At 44.0% G+C, this 17414-nt stretch overlaps 1 protein-coding gene across 2 annotated transcripts in view; it reads right to left on the bottom strand.

The window, feature by feature from the left end:
• The window catches only part of GABRB3 (gamma-aminobutyric acid type A receptor subunit beta3), a gene marked incomplete at both ends in the record, with an annotated part of 197417 nt that overhangs the window by 104929 nt on the left and 75074 nt on the right, over positions 1 to 17414 (bottom strand). The window contains 3 exons of one of the 2 annotated variants that reach the window (XM_080612704.1): positions 10933 to 11000; positions 11151 to 11242; positions 11396 to 11475. In XM_080612704.1, coding sequence (XP_080468830.1) covers positions 10933 to 11000; positions 11151 to 11242; positions 11396 to 11475 — 240 coding nt within the window. Of the gene's footprint in view, positions 1 to 10932; positions 11001 to 11150; positions 11243 to 11395; positions 11476 to 17414 lie in introns of those variants that run through there. The other variant, XM_080612703.1, reaches the window with a different exon arrangement.

Genomic DNA, 17414 nt, shown 5'->3' with positions numbered 1-17414 from the left:
GGACCTAACTCCCACTGATACAACAATCCTGTATGGAGCTCTGTAATGGCATAACTTCACAGCTTCCAGAAGCTGTACTAACTGCACCAGAAGTACCTCTCGCATCTCTGCAGAGTGCTGTACTGTGCCATGGAGACACACCCATGAACTAATGAAAATTCAACATTCATATTAGTATAAAGAAAAAAAGTCATTAAGTGCTATTGAACTGCCAATTATCCAGTGTAACTGCAGACCTCCCAGCACAGCTGTTTTACCTTCCCTCTCTGCTGTATGCAATACTACATTCATATTGCAGGTTACATTATCACAGCAACCTGTAACTGGTTTCTAACTGCTGAGAGAACAAATTATTTTGCCAAAATTATCGGCTCGAATCCGTAATAGTGAATAATGAATTAGACATGCCTAGACTTAGGGATTTTTTCCTTGCAATATCTGTAGTTATGAGGAGCTGTGAAATTCAATTACAAATATTAAATGAACTCCCCTTTTGAAATGATTCTTCTCTCAGCTATTTTTTATGACTCTGTGTCATAGGGGAGAAAAAAAGAAAGTTTGTCCTGGATAAGCTAAAACCCCTAACGGTAGCTAAATATTATTCAACCTCTCCCACTGAAAGTTTTTATTACCCTTCAGTATTAACAGATTGAACTTGGTACTGCCCAAGTTTAAATTCTTTATATAATCACATCTCTATTAAAATGAAAATTGTGGGGAAAAGTGTATCATTACTAAATGATCCCAATGCTCTGGTGACACATGATCAAAAAGTACTCTCTCAAAGAGTTTTGAGATACAGGAAGTCTGAAGTCACAAATCATGGGAGGCTTCAAGAGTACACTAGAGAACTATTACAGAATCACAGAATCCCAAGGGTTGGAAGGGACCTCAAAAGAGCAAGAGCAGGGTAACCTAGAGTACATCACACAGGAACTTGTCCAGATGGGCCTCGAATATCTCCAACGTAGGAACTCCACAACCTCCTGGGCAACCTGTTCCAGTGCTCTGTCACTTTCACAGTAAAGAAGTTTTTCCTGATGTTCACATGGAACCTCTTATGCTCCAGTTTACACCCACTGCCCCTTGTTCTATCACTGGACATCACTGAAAAAACCTAGCTCCATCATCCTGACACTCACCCTTTACATATTTGTAAACATTGATGAGGTCACCCCTCAGTCTCCTCTTCTCCAAGCTAAAGAGACCCAGCTCCCTCAGCCTCTCCTCATAAGGGAGATGTTCCACTCCCTTAATCATCTTAGTTGCCCTGCGCTGGACTCTCTCCAGCAGGTCCCTGTCCTTCTTGAACTGAGGGGCCCAGAACTGAACACAATATTCCAGGTGCGGTCTCACCAGGGCAGAGTAGAGGGGAAGGAGGACCTCTCTCGACCTACTGACCACCCCCCTTCTAATACACCCTAGGATGCCATTGGCCTTCTTGGCCACAAGGGCACATTGCTGGCTCATGGTCATCCTCCTACCCACCTGGACCCCCAGTCCCTTTCCCCTTCACTACTTTCCAGCAGGTCAACCCCCAACCTGTACTTGTACATGGGGTTGTTCCTCCCCAGATGCAACACTCGACACTTGCCCTTGTTGAATTTCATCAAGTTTCTCCCCGCTCAACTCTCCAGCCTGTCCAGGTCTCGCTGAATGGCAACACAGCCTTCTGGTGTGTCAGCCACTCCTCCCAGTTTAGTGTCATCAGCAAACTTGCTGAGGGTACATTCAGTTCCCTCATCCAGGTCGTTGATGAAAATATTAAACAGCACTGGTCCCAGCACCGACCCCTGAGGGACTCCACTGGTCACAGACCTCCAGCTAGATTCTGCCCCATTGACCACAACTCTCTGCCTTCTTCCTTTCAACCAGTTCTTGATCCACCTCACTACCTGATCACCAAGCCCACACTTCCTTAGCTTATCTATGAGGATGCTGTGGGAGACAGTATCAAATGCCTTACTGAAATCAAGAAAAACCACATCTACCGCTCTACCATCATCCATCTACCTAGTTACTTCCTCATAGAAGGCTATAAGGTTGGTCAAGCATGACTTCCCCTGGTAAAACCATGCTGGCTGCTCTTAATGACCCCCTCATCCTTGGTATGTCTAGAGATGGTGTCAAGAATAAGTTGTTCCATCACCTTTCCAGGGATGGAGGTAAGGCTGACCGGTCTATAATTACCTGGGTCCTCCTTCTTGCCCTTCTTATAGACTGGAGTGACATTTGCCATCCTCCAATCCTCAGGCACCTCTCCTGTTTCCCATGAATTACCAAAGATGATGGAGAGTGTCCTAGCAATGACCTCCATCAGCTCCCTCAGCACACGTGGGTGTATTCCATCCGGACCCATCAATTTATAGATGTCCAGATTGCTTAACTGATCCCTAACCCAATCCTCATCTACCAAAGCAAACTCCTCCTTTCTCCTGACTCCTTCTGGGGCTATAGGAATCTGAGGTCCCCGGGGAGAGCCTGCAGGAGTAAAGACAGAGGCAAAAAGGCATTCAGCACCTCTGCCTTCTCTATATCCTCTGTCTCCAGGGCACCCACCTCGTTCAGCAGTGGGCCTATACTGCCTCTTGTGTTAGTTTTATCTGCTATGTATTTGAAGAAGCTCTTTCTATTGTCCTTAACCCGACTTGCAAGATTAAGTTCCAAGGAGGCCTTAGCTGTCCTAATTGCCTCCCTACATCCTCTAACAACTGTCCTATATTCCTTCCAAGTGGCCAGCCCCTCCTTCCATAATCCATAGATTCTCTTTTTCCACATGAGTTTGCCCAGCAGTTCCTTGTTTAACCATGCTGGTCTCCTGGCTCCCTTACTTGATTTCCTACCCATTGGGACGCTCTGATCCTGAGCTTGGAAGAAGTGGTCCCTGAATGCTGACCAACTATCTTGAGCCCCTTTACCACCTCGTACCCTTTCCCATGAGACTTCCCTTAGCAATTGATTGAAGAGGCCGAAGTTGGCCCTTCGGAAATCCAGAATTGTGGCCTTGCTAGGTATTCTATTCCTCCCACACAGGATCCTAAACTCCACCATCTCATGGTCACTGCAGCCAAGGCTGCCATTGACCAACACCACTTCATTATTAACACCACCATCACCACTTCATATTAACACGTTTATTTCATTCTTCCCTACCAGCCAGTATGAGAGTCAGGACACTTGGCTGGGTGGACCTGTGTCTGTATGTTGTCTTCTGTGAAACATGAGATTGTCTGCCACGCCTTTAGCATATTGCTAAGCTTTCTGTATGACTAAAGACATAAAATTACCTGAATAAGCACTCAGTGCATGGATAGAAACCTTCATATAAATATAACTCTTTGCTTCCTCTTTGCTCTGTCTTCAAAGGAATGGGAAAAATTGCTAGACATGGAGTAGGTATAAATCTATAAAGCTTCTGTAAATCTTCCACTCCTGTATAACTTAGTGTACTTCTTCATTATGTGGGCACGGTGAAAGGTTGTCGACAAAACTAAAAATTTCCTTATACACAGAAGTTACATGCACAGAAGTCCTGACCTTGTACTTCACAACTCTTATTTTTTTTATGACCAGTATATTTGAAAGGACATATGTGCAATGCCTGTTGCAATCAGTGCAGGGATACCAAGAACATGATGAAGATAGATACGCAATGTTGGCAACTTATGACATCTCACATGGTATGGCATATTCTTGTTACACTGGCATATATTATAAATGACCTATGGGAAACTCCTCATCTTCTACAGCATCAGCATGAGACCAGCAGCAACACCTGAAACCACACCAAGACACACTTGCGTGTGCAACTCAGGGGAGGACTGACAAAAATAGTGACTAAATCAGAGCACAGATTCATAGAAATACAGTGCTGGAACAGCTCCCAAAGCACCAGCTAGCCCAGCTTCTCCAGAAGCAAGAACAACAACATTGGAAGATGTATTTTTCTGGTCTCTTCTTGAAAACCTGCAACAAAGGAGATGCTACAACAATGTAGCTAGCTGAAAACTAATCTGAAATCAACTAATTAATTTATTCAGGTCTTACTTCAATTGGTTCTAAAGAGCAGCTGATCATCCTTCTCTCACCACCAGCTTCCTACATATTGGGAAATTTATGTCCTCTCTCCATCCGATTTTTCAGTGCTAAACAAAACCATTTACTTCAACATCAACACATACGCCCCGTTTTCAAATTATTTTAATGAGAAACATTTGTTTCCCTTCCTTACACCTCCTGTTCACTTCCATCTCCCTGAAAGACAGCACAAAAACACAAGACACAGCATTCTTCACAGCCATTACTAATGGTGGACAGAGAAACCCCCATGTTTTGTGAATGACACTTCTATTTATGTACTCAAGAGTAAGCTGCACCTTTTTTCAATTGTATTGCACCTGTGACCTGAATTAACTTAGATTGCTTTAGACTCTGGTCCAGTAAAACCTCTGTATTCTTTTTTTCTGCACTGTTGCTTAGGCAATTATCATTATAAACGTTCTATCTTCCTTAAAAAATGTAGCACTTTGTGGCTGCCCCTTCTTAGGGCCATTCCTCTAATTTGTAAACATAATTTTGAATTCCCTTTTTGTCCCCTGAAATACATGCAGTTATTCCAGATATATTTCATTACAGATTGTATCTATTTCATCATCCAAGACCAGATGATTTGACGCTGGCAGCTGGAGTTGCCTTTTTAAAAGCCTACTGCCACCTCCCAGCAACATTAACTACCTCCTTGTCTCTACATAAGCAGTTATTTCTTCCCCTTCACAGCAGCTGCTTTCCTCTGCGGATAAGAAGAAGCCTGTCATCAATTCCCCTGGTCAAACAGGGGAATTCTATCCTGCTGTCTACCACTAGCACTTGTCTCTCTCTGTCAATGGGAACTATGAAACATGACAGGAGTGGAGAGACAGAGTAAAGCAGGCTGGGGGAGTTCACAGGTCCTGTCCTGAAGAAGAGAAATTAATGTGGCTGAGACAGAGGATTAGAAGGAAGGATGCTTTGGTTGCCATCTGGCAACTAGAGAGAAGGTAACCTGCTAAGATATAATATAAACTGTCCTCCAGGAGCAGTAACCATTGCTGCCATCTCTTAGTGGATGGCTGCTGGCTCATCACCAGCACAGTGATAGCATGCTTTGCGAGGCTATGCTGGCCTCAGGAGATGGATTCTTCCCCACTTGGGCAGTATTCATTTCTTCTTCTTCCCTTTTTTTCCTTATATTATCTATCAAACATATACATAAATATATATATACACATGAAATTATTTATATGGTGTCTCTGCACTATTTAGCATGATCTACTATTCTCCCTATGTACATCAAATTATAAAATACATAAAAGCAAAAAATCAGTAATCTATTCTATTTTATACTCTTGCAATTTGCGATCAAGCAGTGCACACATGAATCTTCGTCTAGATAGAAAACTTGTGCTTGCAATAAAAATGATTATGTAATCACTCTATTAGTACAACTCATTTAATTTCTCCATCTGAATCTTCAAAGCAAAGTATGTCACAAAGCAGTTATTTCCTCCATGAGGTAACTTTGAGATTCTGTTTGTCAAGTATTCAGAAAGTAGCTGTTTGTGACAGGAAATATAAGCTACATTTATGAAGGAAACATAGGTTACATTTCTCTGTGTCTTGCTACATTCTACTCAAATACTAACCAAGATACTTCGACCCTCTTCATAGCCATTCAGGAATGACGGACATCTCCTAGAAAGATGAATCTTTCCATCTTAAAAACAAAACAAAACCAAAACCAGAAACAAACAAACAAAAAAAACCCATAAAATATATTAAAAAAAAAAAAAAAGAAAAAATAAACACAACAAAACAAAAACCACAAAGCACAAAAAACCTACATGATGTCTAAGATACGTCTTACAAACTAGTGCCTGCCTGCTTCTGATTCCAGAGGGAGCCTGGAGGATGAGCTTTGGCCAGAAACCTAGAGAACAATTCACCTACCCACTTACCTAAGTAAGGGTGTCTGGTGCCATTCTGGATGTCCTGGATTATGCAAGACCCCTGCATATGGCTGATAGCTGGTAGCACAGTACCCATGGGAGTACCCTACCCTTCTGAAGAGGCAGCTGGAGTCCAAACGGGATACCTTGAGGCACCTAAAACATCTAAGAAGCACTATTAAAGTGTCTTCTTTAAGATAAATAGCTCTCTGGGCTCCACCACGTGTACTCACAAGAGTAAGAGTCAGTTGTTTAAACTTCAGGAGTTGATGTCACATCTAACACATGCACAGAGCACACAGACATGGCAGAGGACTTGAAAGAGATCTATGACAACCTGGACTGGAAATTGTAGGGCACATACAACACCATGAAACAAAAATGACAGTAGCTAACTTTGCCTAAGCCACCACATTCTGTTCTAGATCTCCGTTAACTACGGCTTTAAAACTCAGCAATCCAGCTCTCATTTGGTCATCTAATTGCATACATCTCAATTTACATAAACTGAATCCCACCCCATTCTTTACACATCTAAAGTGAGATGTGAGAAGGTTCTGCACCTTCAGTACTTCAGGTGAAGTATGAATTAATTCACCTAAGAGTAATTATCTATGCATTGCTACCTAAGGAATAGTAGATGATATTTGCCCACAGTGAGTAAGAACTTCAGTTGACCTTAGAGCAGCAAATAAAACACAGTTTGTCAGATAGATGTCAAAACTGCTTTGAAAATCAGCAGGCACACAGAGAAGTCCAAAGGCATACTTGCAGTTTTATAATGGAACATATGTAAAAGTAAAAAATTACAGTGTTAGCATAGAACAGATTACATCTTTTTCAGAAACAACAACTCATAAGTTTTATTGTCTGACTTTATGTCAACCTAATTTTCTGCTTACAGTATTCTCAAAACAGCAGGATGACTATATAGCCAATGATGCCTCTTGGGTTTTGCTGGTTTTATTGAAATTAGAGCCTGAAAAACCCTGGATGAGCAGCTCTGAAGTCCCCTCTATGCTCAAAGAGAATGTAGACAGCACTTCAGAGAGCAGTAGCACAAGTTTGCTGTTTTTCAGGACATCATACTATTCTCTGCAAAACATTGTATCTAAGGAGAAAGGTTCATTATTGCAATGATCCCCTTGGTTTTTTCTATCCACTTTATAGCATTACCTTCCATAAACTATAAAACACATCCTAAAATGACTGGAAAATGAAAGCACAGCACCTTAAGTCTTGTAGCTATAATGATGAGTTTAAAGAGGAGGTTATTTGGAGATTCAGTGTATTGATTATTTAACTTCCTAAGGATAAAAAGCTACAGGAGTATTTGGGTTCTTCAAAATGACATGTGTGGAACTAACACATTTGATTCACAGACCAAACGTTGAACAAGAATCAGATTATTGAAAAAAAAAAATCACAAATTGCAGGTATCGTCTGATCAGAAATAGGCTGACAAGACTAGTGAAAAGCATGAGAACTATTTCTTTTTCAATCCACGTTGTCTAAGCAAAACATGCCTCTAAACCACAGAAAGTGCAGAACCAGTCAACCCAAATCATGTAAAATGATAAATTATAACGCTAAATTATTGAAATCTGACAACAGTAATCTTTCATACTCTTTATTTGTAAGATGACCTACAGTGTTTTCTCAGTATTATGTCTGTCATTATTGATTAGTATTTTGTTTGGAGATACACATTATAGCAGTTTTAAATGCAGTTATTGGAAGCATGCACAAAAATAGGTAGGTACTTAAGTACTAAATTACAGGTATGATTTGTGAAATAGGCAAATAATAATGGGAAAGCATGCACAGGTAAAGCAGGGAAATAAAGCACAGGGGGTGATACACATATATATATATAAATATATATTTGTACAGAACATTAACAGACGGCAGCCTTTCCTTGAACTTCTTAGATGCAACTTCACTAATTCTTTCTATCATAACTCAAAGTATAAATATCAAAGCATAGTATTTTTACTTAATAAATGTTTAGTACTTTCAGTATGATGTAAATAGTAGAGTAACACTTTCAATAATGATACTCAATATTTTCAAGAGGTTATGAGATCAAATAGAAACTGCTTACTTAAAACTTTTCAATAAAACAATTTCATGCTGTGCAGTCCTGATACTTGCATCAGTCCTCCTGATCCAGCTTAGCATTTCACCATCAAAAGCACAGAAAAATGTTAACTGTTCCATGTAATTTGAGGAAGAGGCACATTACTATTCAGTAAGTCTATTCTAAAAAATAGCTACAGGTAGCCTTGATGTAAGAAGGCCAAAAGATTTTTAATAATTTTTAACACAAATACTAAAAATACACACATTTTTGAAGTGCTGGGAAGCCAGATGAGTATCTAGTGACTGAAGATTCATAGAGGAATACATTACATACAAGCCTACAGTTTCATTAAGAATAGAAAAGAATATGATACAAGCTGTAATTCTCGTTACAAAGAATTGCCATCATATCACAGAAAGCTACATTACAGGCTGCCTAGAAGGCAGTATAATAAAACTTGCTGTAATAACTTTTATTTTATATTCATAACATTGAAGAAAGTTAATTCTCTGGTTATTTTCTTTTTAATACAGAGATGAATTTTAACAAGCTAATTTATAAAAGGTTACACAAATGTCTAGTTTTAAATCAAAGAAATTGATGTCCATACTACCACAGTTCATCTTTTGCAAAAAGAATATGCCAAAGATTAAAAGTTTAGTTGGTAACCAGCATTAAGTTCAACAGCTATGTCTTAGGTCTTCAAACTGTGACCTTTCTTCCCCCCTCCACATTACTATCATTACTATCACTATATTACTATTACTTCAGTAATCTTGAAAAGCTCCTTCTGATCATTCTTATTCACTGTTTCTTGACATTTACTCAAGAATCTGCAGATCAGTAGGAAGTTACCTAAAACAAGTGGAAGTAATCAACTTGGGCAGTACTTGGGCTTAGTCAAAGCCTGCTTCTTTCACAAGGAGAAGACACAAGTTCAGCTGAAACTCCAGTTGTAGTAAGGTGTTCCACAATCAGAAGCCCTTTCTACTCTTTTTTTCCTGAAGCAAATTAATCCATGTTTTGCAACAGTAGTTCAACATCTCCCTTCAGAAACACATATTTGTTTCTGTTGCAAGATCTATACTGATATTTTTCAGACTTTGCACTGCCCCATGAGAAGGCATGGGAAAACCCACTTCTTTACAGCTCTGCCAACTAATGGAAAAGAGCAGACACTTACTTGTGGGGCTGCTAGAAAATTCAGCAATTGGTACACTGTCTCACTGCCCGGGGGAAAGGGATGGCACCCATCCTCTTGAGGACTTCCTGTATCATTCAAGATCTAATTACCCAGTCCAGCAACATCACAAGTAGTGTAATTACTTACTTTTCCTTACAGCCCTGCAACAGTGGACTGGGCAAGATGTTATTTAAAACTAACAGGCTTTCCCACAGCTGGCAGAGGGGAAATAAAAAGGCCACAAAATGTAGGATACATCCCCTCTTTTTTTTTTTTTTTTCCTGGTCTCAGCCTGCCTTTCTCTGATATTTATTGCATTTCACATACAGAAAGTGTTATATATTAATTTAATGTGCACTGTAGTGCTTCCCTAAGTCTGGAGCTTAGCCAAAGGTGGGGAAGGTGGCAGTGGGGATACTGAAGTCAGACTTTTCAATTACCCTTCAAAGACTCAGCTTCCATCTTTCTGAGAAGCAATCCTACAGATACAGAAAAGCCTGTGGAATAGATGAGGTGTCCCTACAGCTGCCTGAATCTGCAGGAAGCTAAAATAAACTCTTATAATTAAGAACTGTCTTGTATATCCCTCCTGAATGAGTAAAGAGGTAGAGTGGCACTTTTAACTGCAAGCAGGTAACAGGTATCTGTTAAAACCACTTTTAAAAAGATTGGAAGTAGAACAGAAGTTTCTATCTGAGAATTCTGGGCACAGTGGGAAACAGAAGGGGCAGCATTAATGAAAATACACAGATCATGTATAAAGCCAAGCTATGCCAGCTTGTAACACTGCAACACTGCACTGAAGGAGGGGTAGTGCGGTGTTAGTGTCATATTTATGAGAGCTCAGCTTCCAAACGTGCAGATTATTACTCTTAATGCCATGAATGTAACTACAGCACTGCAGAGTAGGCTGGTCTTTTTAACTCAGGTTTGCAAAATGAAGAATAGAAGGAAAAATCTGAGATACAGAGGGAAGGAGTAATTTGCTCAGGAACATGAAAAATCCACGCCAGATTCAGGACTAGAACAAACCTCAATTCTAGCTGCTCACCTCAAATCACCGAAATACACCGACGGGGGGACCGAAATGCAGAAACACACTAACACCCTTCTCCTCAGCGAACCCGGCAGCCCCGAACAGCATCACTTTGGGAAGCAAAATTACAATTCCTACGAGGTCCACAGGCAATCGCGCCTGCCGTAGACAATAATTAATACGCTCACACATGTCAGAATTTATCCACCGACAAGCTGGCTTGGTGGGCTTTTTTTCCCCTGAACCGCCCAAGGAGCAGGAAGATGTGGACAGCACTAATGCCGCCTGCCCCGGGAATCCTGCGACCGCCTCCGCCAGCCCGCTCCGCTCTACGAACCCGCGGCAGGTGCTGGGGGCCCGGCGGAGCCCCAGCAGGCTCCGGGAGAAAGAACGGGAGGAGGGAGAGGGGTGTCAGGCGGCCCGGCACCCCCAGGCTCGGCCGGAACAACCGCGCACACCCGCGGCAACAAGAGGGGGAAGGGGAAAGGGCGTCTCTGGGGAAATAAAGTTTTCAGGCGGAGAGGACAGCGCCCGCCGCACCGCGCAGTCCGGCTAATGCCCGCCCAGGCAGCACCGACTTCGGGCGGAGGGAGAGACGAGGAACGGGCGGTAGCCCCGGCGCCGGCCGGGGCCTCCCGCTACTCACCATGTTGACTTCGGAAACCATGTCGATGCTAGCGATGTCTATGTTCATCCCCACGCAGACGGGCGGACCTGCAGGAAGATGACACTGTTACCCACCGCCGCTCCGTGACCTGGAGGCGAGAGGGGCCGCGCGAGCCGGGGCCGCCGTGCGGGACTGGCGGCAGACCGGGGGAGAACAGGGGGGTGCTTCGGGAGGTTAGCCCGGACAGGGCGACTCACCTCCGAAATCCGGCCGGAGGCGGATGTCGTAGCCCTTCAACAATTTATCCACAGTTTCTTTCACGAAGGACATGTTGCCGGGATCGTTCACACTGTGGGGGCGAGAGAGACGGGGGGTGTCGAGCGGGGGAAGCAGAGGACGGGGCGCGCGGGGTCGGTGGTGATGGTAGGCGCTCGAGGGGGGAGCATCAGCTTGTTCGCCTGCCGAAACGCACCCCGCGCCGCCGGGGAATGCTGGCTCCTACCTCTGGGCGCAGCAGACTACGGCCACCAGGACGGGAGCGGAGAAGATCCCGAAGATCCTGCCTCCTCCAAAGCCCCACATCCCTCCGCTCCGCTCTCCCTCCGCGCAGCAGCAGCCGCCGCCGCGTTCCGGCTGCCCCGGCTGCCACTGAGGAAGAGGCGGAGGCGACAGTTCCCGTTCTACCCCCACTTCGGCCTTCCCCCCCCCCCCAAGATAAAAATCCCCCCACCCCCTGTCCCAACACCGCTGCCCGGCCCGCGGGAATAGCCCGCGCACCCGGCTGCGCCCACCCCGCGGCCGGACGCCGCCGAGCCCCGGAGGAAGCCGCCCTCCGCCGGAGCCCGGCCGCCTGCCTCCCCTCCGCCCGCTGTCCTCGTATGCCGCCGCCTGCCCAGCTGCCTTCCCGCCAGCCGGGAGGGGAGGGGAGAGAATGGAAGATAAGGGGAGGAGAGGGAGGGAGGGCGCCGCCGCCGTCCCTCCCGGCGGACAACCCGAGGACGGGCGCCGTGGGCAGCGGGGCTTGTCGGGACCGGGCCGGCAGCAGCGGGCGGTGGCTCCCCCGGCACAGCCTCGGGGCACGCCCGCCCCGCTGGCCACGGCACCGGCCCCGCGGCACCTGCCCTCAGGCGGGGGTGCTCCCTCGCAGCCGTCTCCCCGCAGCCGGCTCCTTTTCTTCGGGAGGGTGAGGGGATCCCCGCGGTGGGACACCACTGGAGCTGGGCCTCCGTCTCCTCCCCCTCTGCTTGCGCCGTGCGGGGTCACTGCGCCCACCTGCCCCAGGAAGCGGTGCCTAGGGGAAGGCAGGTGGGGCAGGAGAGAGAGCCGGGCTGTGAGCCCTGGCCTGGACCGCAATGGGCCAGGGAGCGTTCGCACCACGGCTGGGAGTCGGGTGTGTGTTCAGTGCTGTGCCCAAGGCTCTCTTCAACAGTGCCTGTGAGGATGCCATCAACACAGACCTAGATCATTGTGTTTTGCCAGGCAAAACCTCCACTGTCTTTAAAGCATGCCTATCGAGGCTTGTTATGCAGGGCAGTGATGAAGGGAAGCTGCACTGATGCCAAAGGGACCCACGGTGGAAGCTGTTGGCTCCTTTGAGCTTCTGGGTGCTCTTAACTTTGTGTAAAACATTGGTCAGGGTGGAAATAGCACAGTGGTTATTAGTGTGAACTTCCTTCCAGGTTAATTAGTCCTTTCAGCAGGACTAATTGGCATGGAAACAGAAGCACGCTGACTTGGCTATATTGCCTTTGGTTCCAGAGCCAGTACCTTTTCAATGCCAGACCTCTTCAGTACGCCCTACCAACGGTATAAACGTGCCCTTAGCCAGCTCCTGATTGTGGTTACAGTCGCTGGCCACTGATCCATGACAGAGCACATTTCACTAGTTGAGGGAGAAAAGCAATGTCTTTTTTTTTTTCTCACTTCTCTTACCACCTGTTTTGCCTTCTACCAACCCTCTTCCCTTAGAAAAACTGCTAGGAAAAGGATGGACAGTTGAAGAACACTGTGGTGCTGTGTACAGGTGGGAAAAGGCTCTTTATCTCTTGACAAACTTTTGAAAAGAAAGACAAGTGCAATCCATGGCATACATCTTGATCTTCTTGCTGTTACAGTTAATAACAAAACTTCAACGAAAAGAAGGAGCAGGATCAGTTATAAAAATAATATAGACCCCTAATATTTAATTAAAACCCTAATATAAAAATAGGCAATGACAAAAATGTAGAGAAACTGAGTGTTGCCAAGTCTTGTGATTTCATTTTAAGTCTTGCAATATTTGGATTTTTTTAATAGTGCCATAATTTCTATGATTATAAAGTAAGTGAAAATATTAGCTTTCATTTAAAAACCAATAAAGCTTATGATGAAAGCTTGAGAATTGCGACAGGAAGCATACATGACTCAAGTGATCAAAACCAAGAAGTCAAACTATGAATATATACATACATGTTATTTTAGGGTCTTTGATCATTATATATTTTTTTAATGCTATGAATGGACATTATTGAAGACTAGTTCTTTCAAAGACTTCAGAGAAAGTGAGTTTAGGGAAAGGTACTGACTCAGTTGTTTCCCCCTAAGTGCTGAAAGAACGTATTAACACTGAATAAAATATTTCTTATGAAGAACTTAATGTGGTTTAAAAGTGCATTTAAGCAGTAATAACTTCTCTTAAATAGATTGTCAGTTTTATAACAGAAATAAAATATTTTAGAGAACACTATTTCTGATTAACGTGCTATCCTGGTACTTTGAAAACACATCTGAGGTAGGAATGAATCCACAGTGCTGTAGAGCCTGTCACGTTTATCACTACATTTAAGTATTTGTCTTCTTGATCTTTCACAGCAATCATTTCCATTTACTTGTGGATAGTTTAAAGATAATTCTGGCTGGAGCTGATGGGACAAGAAAGCAGTTAGGGGGGTTATGGAGCATTTGTTCCTTGGGGCTCCGGATACAGTTAAGCTTAGCAGTAACTGAAAGACATTAAAAATTATAAATGAGCAATTAATTTCATGAAAGATAAAAATCATCTCGACTTCTCAGTGATGTGGCATTTACAGTGAAAATGGATTTTGTCTATAGGAAAGACAGTCTGAAGGTAATATCCAGCAAAGCCCTGCACAGAGCAGAGTATAAATACTGCTAAAAGGGAGCTGGAGCACCTCCCATATGAAGATAGGCTGAGAAAGTTGGGGCTGTTCAGCCTGGAGAAGAAAACGCTGCATGCAGACATCCGAGCAGCCTTCCAGTATCTGAAGGGGGTCTACAAGGATGCTGGGGAGGGACTCTTCATTAGGAACTGTAGTGACAGGACAAGGGGTGATGCTTTTAAACTTAAACAGGACAAGTTCAGATTAGGTATAAGGAAGAAGTTCTTTACTGTTAGGGTGGTGAGGCAGTGGAGCAAGTTGTCCAAAGACAGTAAATGCTCCATCCCTGACAGTGTTCAAGGCCAGGTTGGACAGAGCCTTGGGTGACGTGGTCTAGTGTGAGTAGCCCCTGTCCATGGCAGGGGGGGTGGAACTAGATGATCTTAAGGTCCTTTCCAATCCTGACTATTCTATGATTCTGTGATTCTATAAGGACTATAAATAGCACTGTAATACTGCTATTACTGAGCTAACACTAATAATACCATAAATAAGAAATAATAGAAGCAAAGACTTTTGGGGAGCTATTTAATGTGGCCAATAGGAAAACAAAAGTGGGCACAGAAATAGACTCCTTGTCCTGCCCCTAAATTGACCACCCTGAATTTTCATCTGGAAATAGGGTCTCCTATCAAAAGGCAAATAGCTTATTTCAAGGCATGGCAGGAAGGAGTCTGGGAACTTTTATTCACTAAAGCAAAGTACCCAGTCAGAACATACAGGCTCTCCATCTGAGAAAATCCCAAGGATGTATCTCCTGAGATAAGCCCAGACTAGATATCCTTGAGGTAAGGTTTTCATCTCTGTTCTTTGAAATATTTTACTTCTCAGCAGGTAGTTAAGTAGGGGAGAGAGGGAAAGTGTGGCCTAATGATTTGGCTCTTATTGATGAAGTACTGTTATTTGTAAATAATCTAGTAATTCATTACCTAATTTCTGGGTAAAATAAATCAACATTCAGTGGTGTAAGGGATGGAACACAATTCTCTGCTCCCCTTATGTGCGTTCATCATTGCTCATTCTCACTCTTGCTCTTTTCCAACCTATAGTCTTTCTGTCCTTGTAAAATTATCCCTGTGAAAGATGAGATTTCAAACGTTGTGTCTTGGACTTTAGAATTTCTAATTCATCACCATTTCTACTACTTCAGTGAATTCCAAGTTCCGGTTCTAGCCTATGGGCCACTGGACAATTAAGATCTCTGTTGCTCATCAAATTTTGTTCAGTAAGCTAAGCACAGTATTCTTTTCTTTCTTAGCATTGCCATTCAAAAATGGCTAAGTTTAAACTGCGAAAGCAAACATTATGTGTGAAGAAGCAAAAGAGCTGTCCTTGGGCTGATGCAGATGCACATGGAAGCCTACACATGAAAAAAAGTCCTGTGCTGGGTGGTGCTACAACTGATTCATTGGCTATGCCTAGGTTAGCAATCATTCAGGCTGGTCTGTAGAACAGAACTACTGTTGCTGAGGACCTGATATCCACACCATACACATTTTGGATTTTTTTTCCCCCTTAGAAAAAAATTCTGATCTCTTCCCATAGACTATATGCTCGTTAGCAGTTGGACCACATTCAGTGTGCTGCTGGGGTGCCTTTTCCACCTTAGTTTCATATGAAAGGAATCAATTTCATGTACTCTGAGACTGCTCTGAGATGTGAACCAAAGCACAGTCAGTGGGAATGATCAAATGATTCACTTCAGAAGCACAGTCCTGATCTGCACTAAAATGCTGTGTAGACACACCCATCATCTCCGTTCTGTAGGAGCTGGAACAGAGCATACTCAGCCTTTGTTAAAGTACAGAAATTGTTGAAGGCAGTGGGAGTGAAATGAAGAACCACTCAAGATTTTGGAACAAATTCCAGTTTTCTTCATCATTGTCAGTACTAATGGAGATACAGAAGAGGAGGCAGTGACAGGAAAGTGAGAGAAGAGGCAAGGTCTGCTCACAACTAATGCATTTGCAGTACTACCACTATCAGTCACTACACTGCAGGAGAAATACTGGCTTGAGAATCAGGGAAGAAGTATTTGATCACACCATGCAATACATCACTGAGCTCTTGCACTGGAAAGTCATACTGAGGGTTTACCTGACGAAATGAACATAACCCAGCTTACGAACGAAGGTCAGAATCACTTATCAGAACATTTTCATTTAATTTTCCTCTCTGGCTTGTCTATCTTTTAACTGATTTTGACAAAGATCCAGTCTTATCCTGAAGCAAGCTGCAAACATAGAAGGTTCCGAAATACAAAAGAGAGAGAGAAAGCTAAAAGAAAAGTGGAAAGAATTGCTCCTACAGCTGAAGTGGTGTCTTCTGAGGAATGCAGGACATTAATCTTACTAGGCTGAGACCCATGCTGCTGCTTACCTATTCTGCCTTGCAGCAATTTTAATAGCCTGCTGGTTTAACCTGCTGAGAAGGTGTAATTAATAAAACTGGCTGTGAAAAAATCTACAAGAAAAATATCATAGAATCACAGAACCATTTGGGTTGGAAAGGACCTTAAAGATCATCTAGTTCCAGCCCCCCTGCCATGGGCAGGGGCTACTCACACTAGACCATGTCACCCAAGGCTCTGTCCAACCTGGCCTTGAACACTGCCAGGGATGGAGCATTTACCATCTTTCGGCAACTTGTTCCAGTGCCTCACTGCCCTAACAGTAAAGAATTTCTTCCTTATATCCAATCTAAACTTTCCCTGTTTAAGTTTGAACCCGTTACCCCTTGTCCTGTCACTACAGTTCCTGATGAAGAGTCCCTCTCCAGCATCCTTGTAGGCCCCCTTCCGATACTGGAAGGCTGCTATGAGGTCTCCACGCAGCCTTCTCTTCTCCAGGCTGAACAGCCCCAACTTTCTCAGCCTATCTTCATACAGGAGGTGCTCCAGTCCCCTGATCATCCTCGTGGCCCTCCTCTGGACTTGTTCCAACAGTTCCATGTCCTTTTTATGTTGAGGACACCAGAACTGCACACAGTACTCCAAGTGAGGTCTCATGAGAGCAGAGTAGAGAGACAGGATCACCTCCTTCGACCTGCTGGTCACGCTCCTTTTGATGCAGCCCAGGATACGGTTGGCTTTCTGGGCTGCGAGCACACACTGAAGCTGGCTCATGTTAAGTTTCTCATCGACCAACACCCCCAAGTCCTTCTCTGCAGGGCTGCTCTGAATCTCTTCTCTGCCCAACCTGTAGCTGTGCCTGGGATTGCTCTGACCCAGGTGTAGGACCTTGCACTTGGCTTGTTTGAACTTCGTGAGGTTGGCAGCCCACCTCACAAGCATGTCGAGGTCCCTCTGGATGGCATCCCTTCCCTCCAGCGTATCAACCGAAACACATAACTTAGTGTCATCAG

The sequence above is a fragment of the Psittacula echo genome (assembly GCF_963264785.1).
Source record: "Psittacula echo genome assembly, chromosome: 3".
In the NCBI taxonomy this organism is placed as follows: Eukaryota; Metazoa; Chordata; class Aves; order Psittaciformes; family Psittacidae; genus Psittacula; species Psittacula echo.
This window is presented reverse-complemented; position numbering and strand designations above follow the sequence as displayed.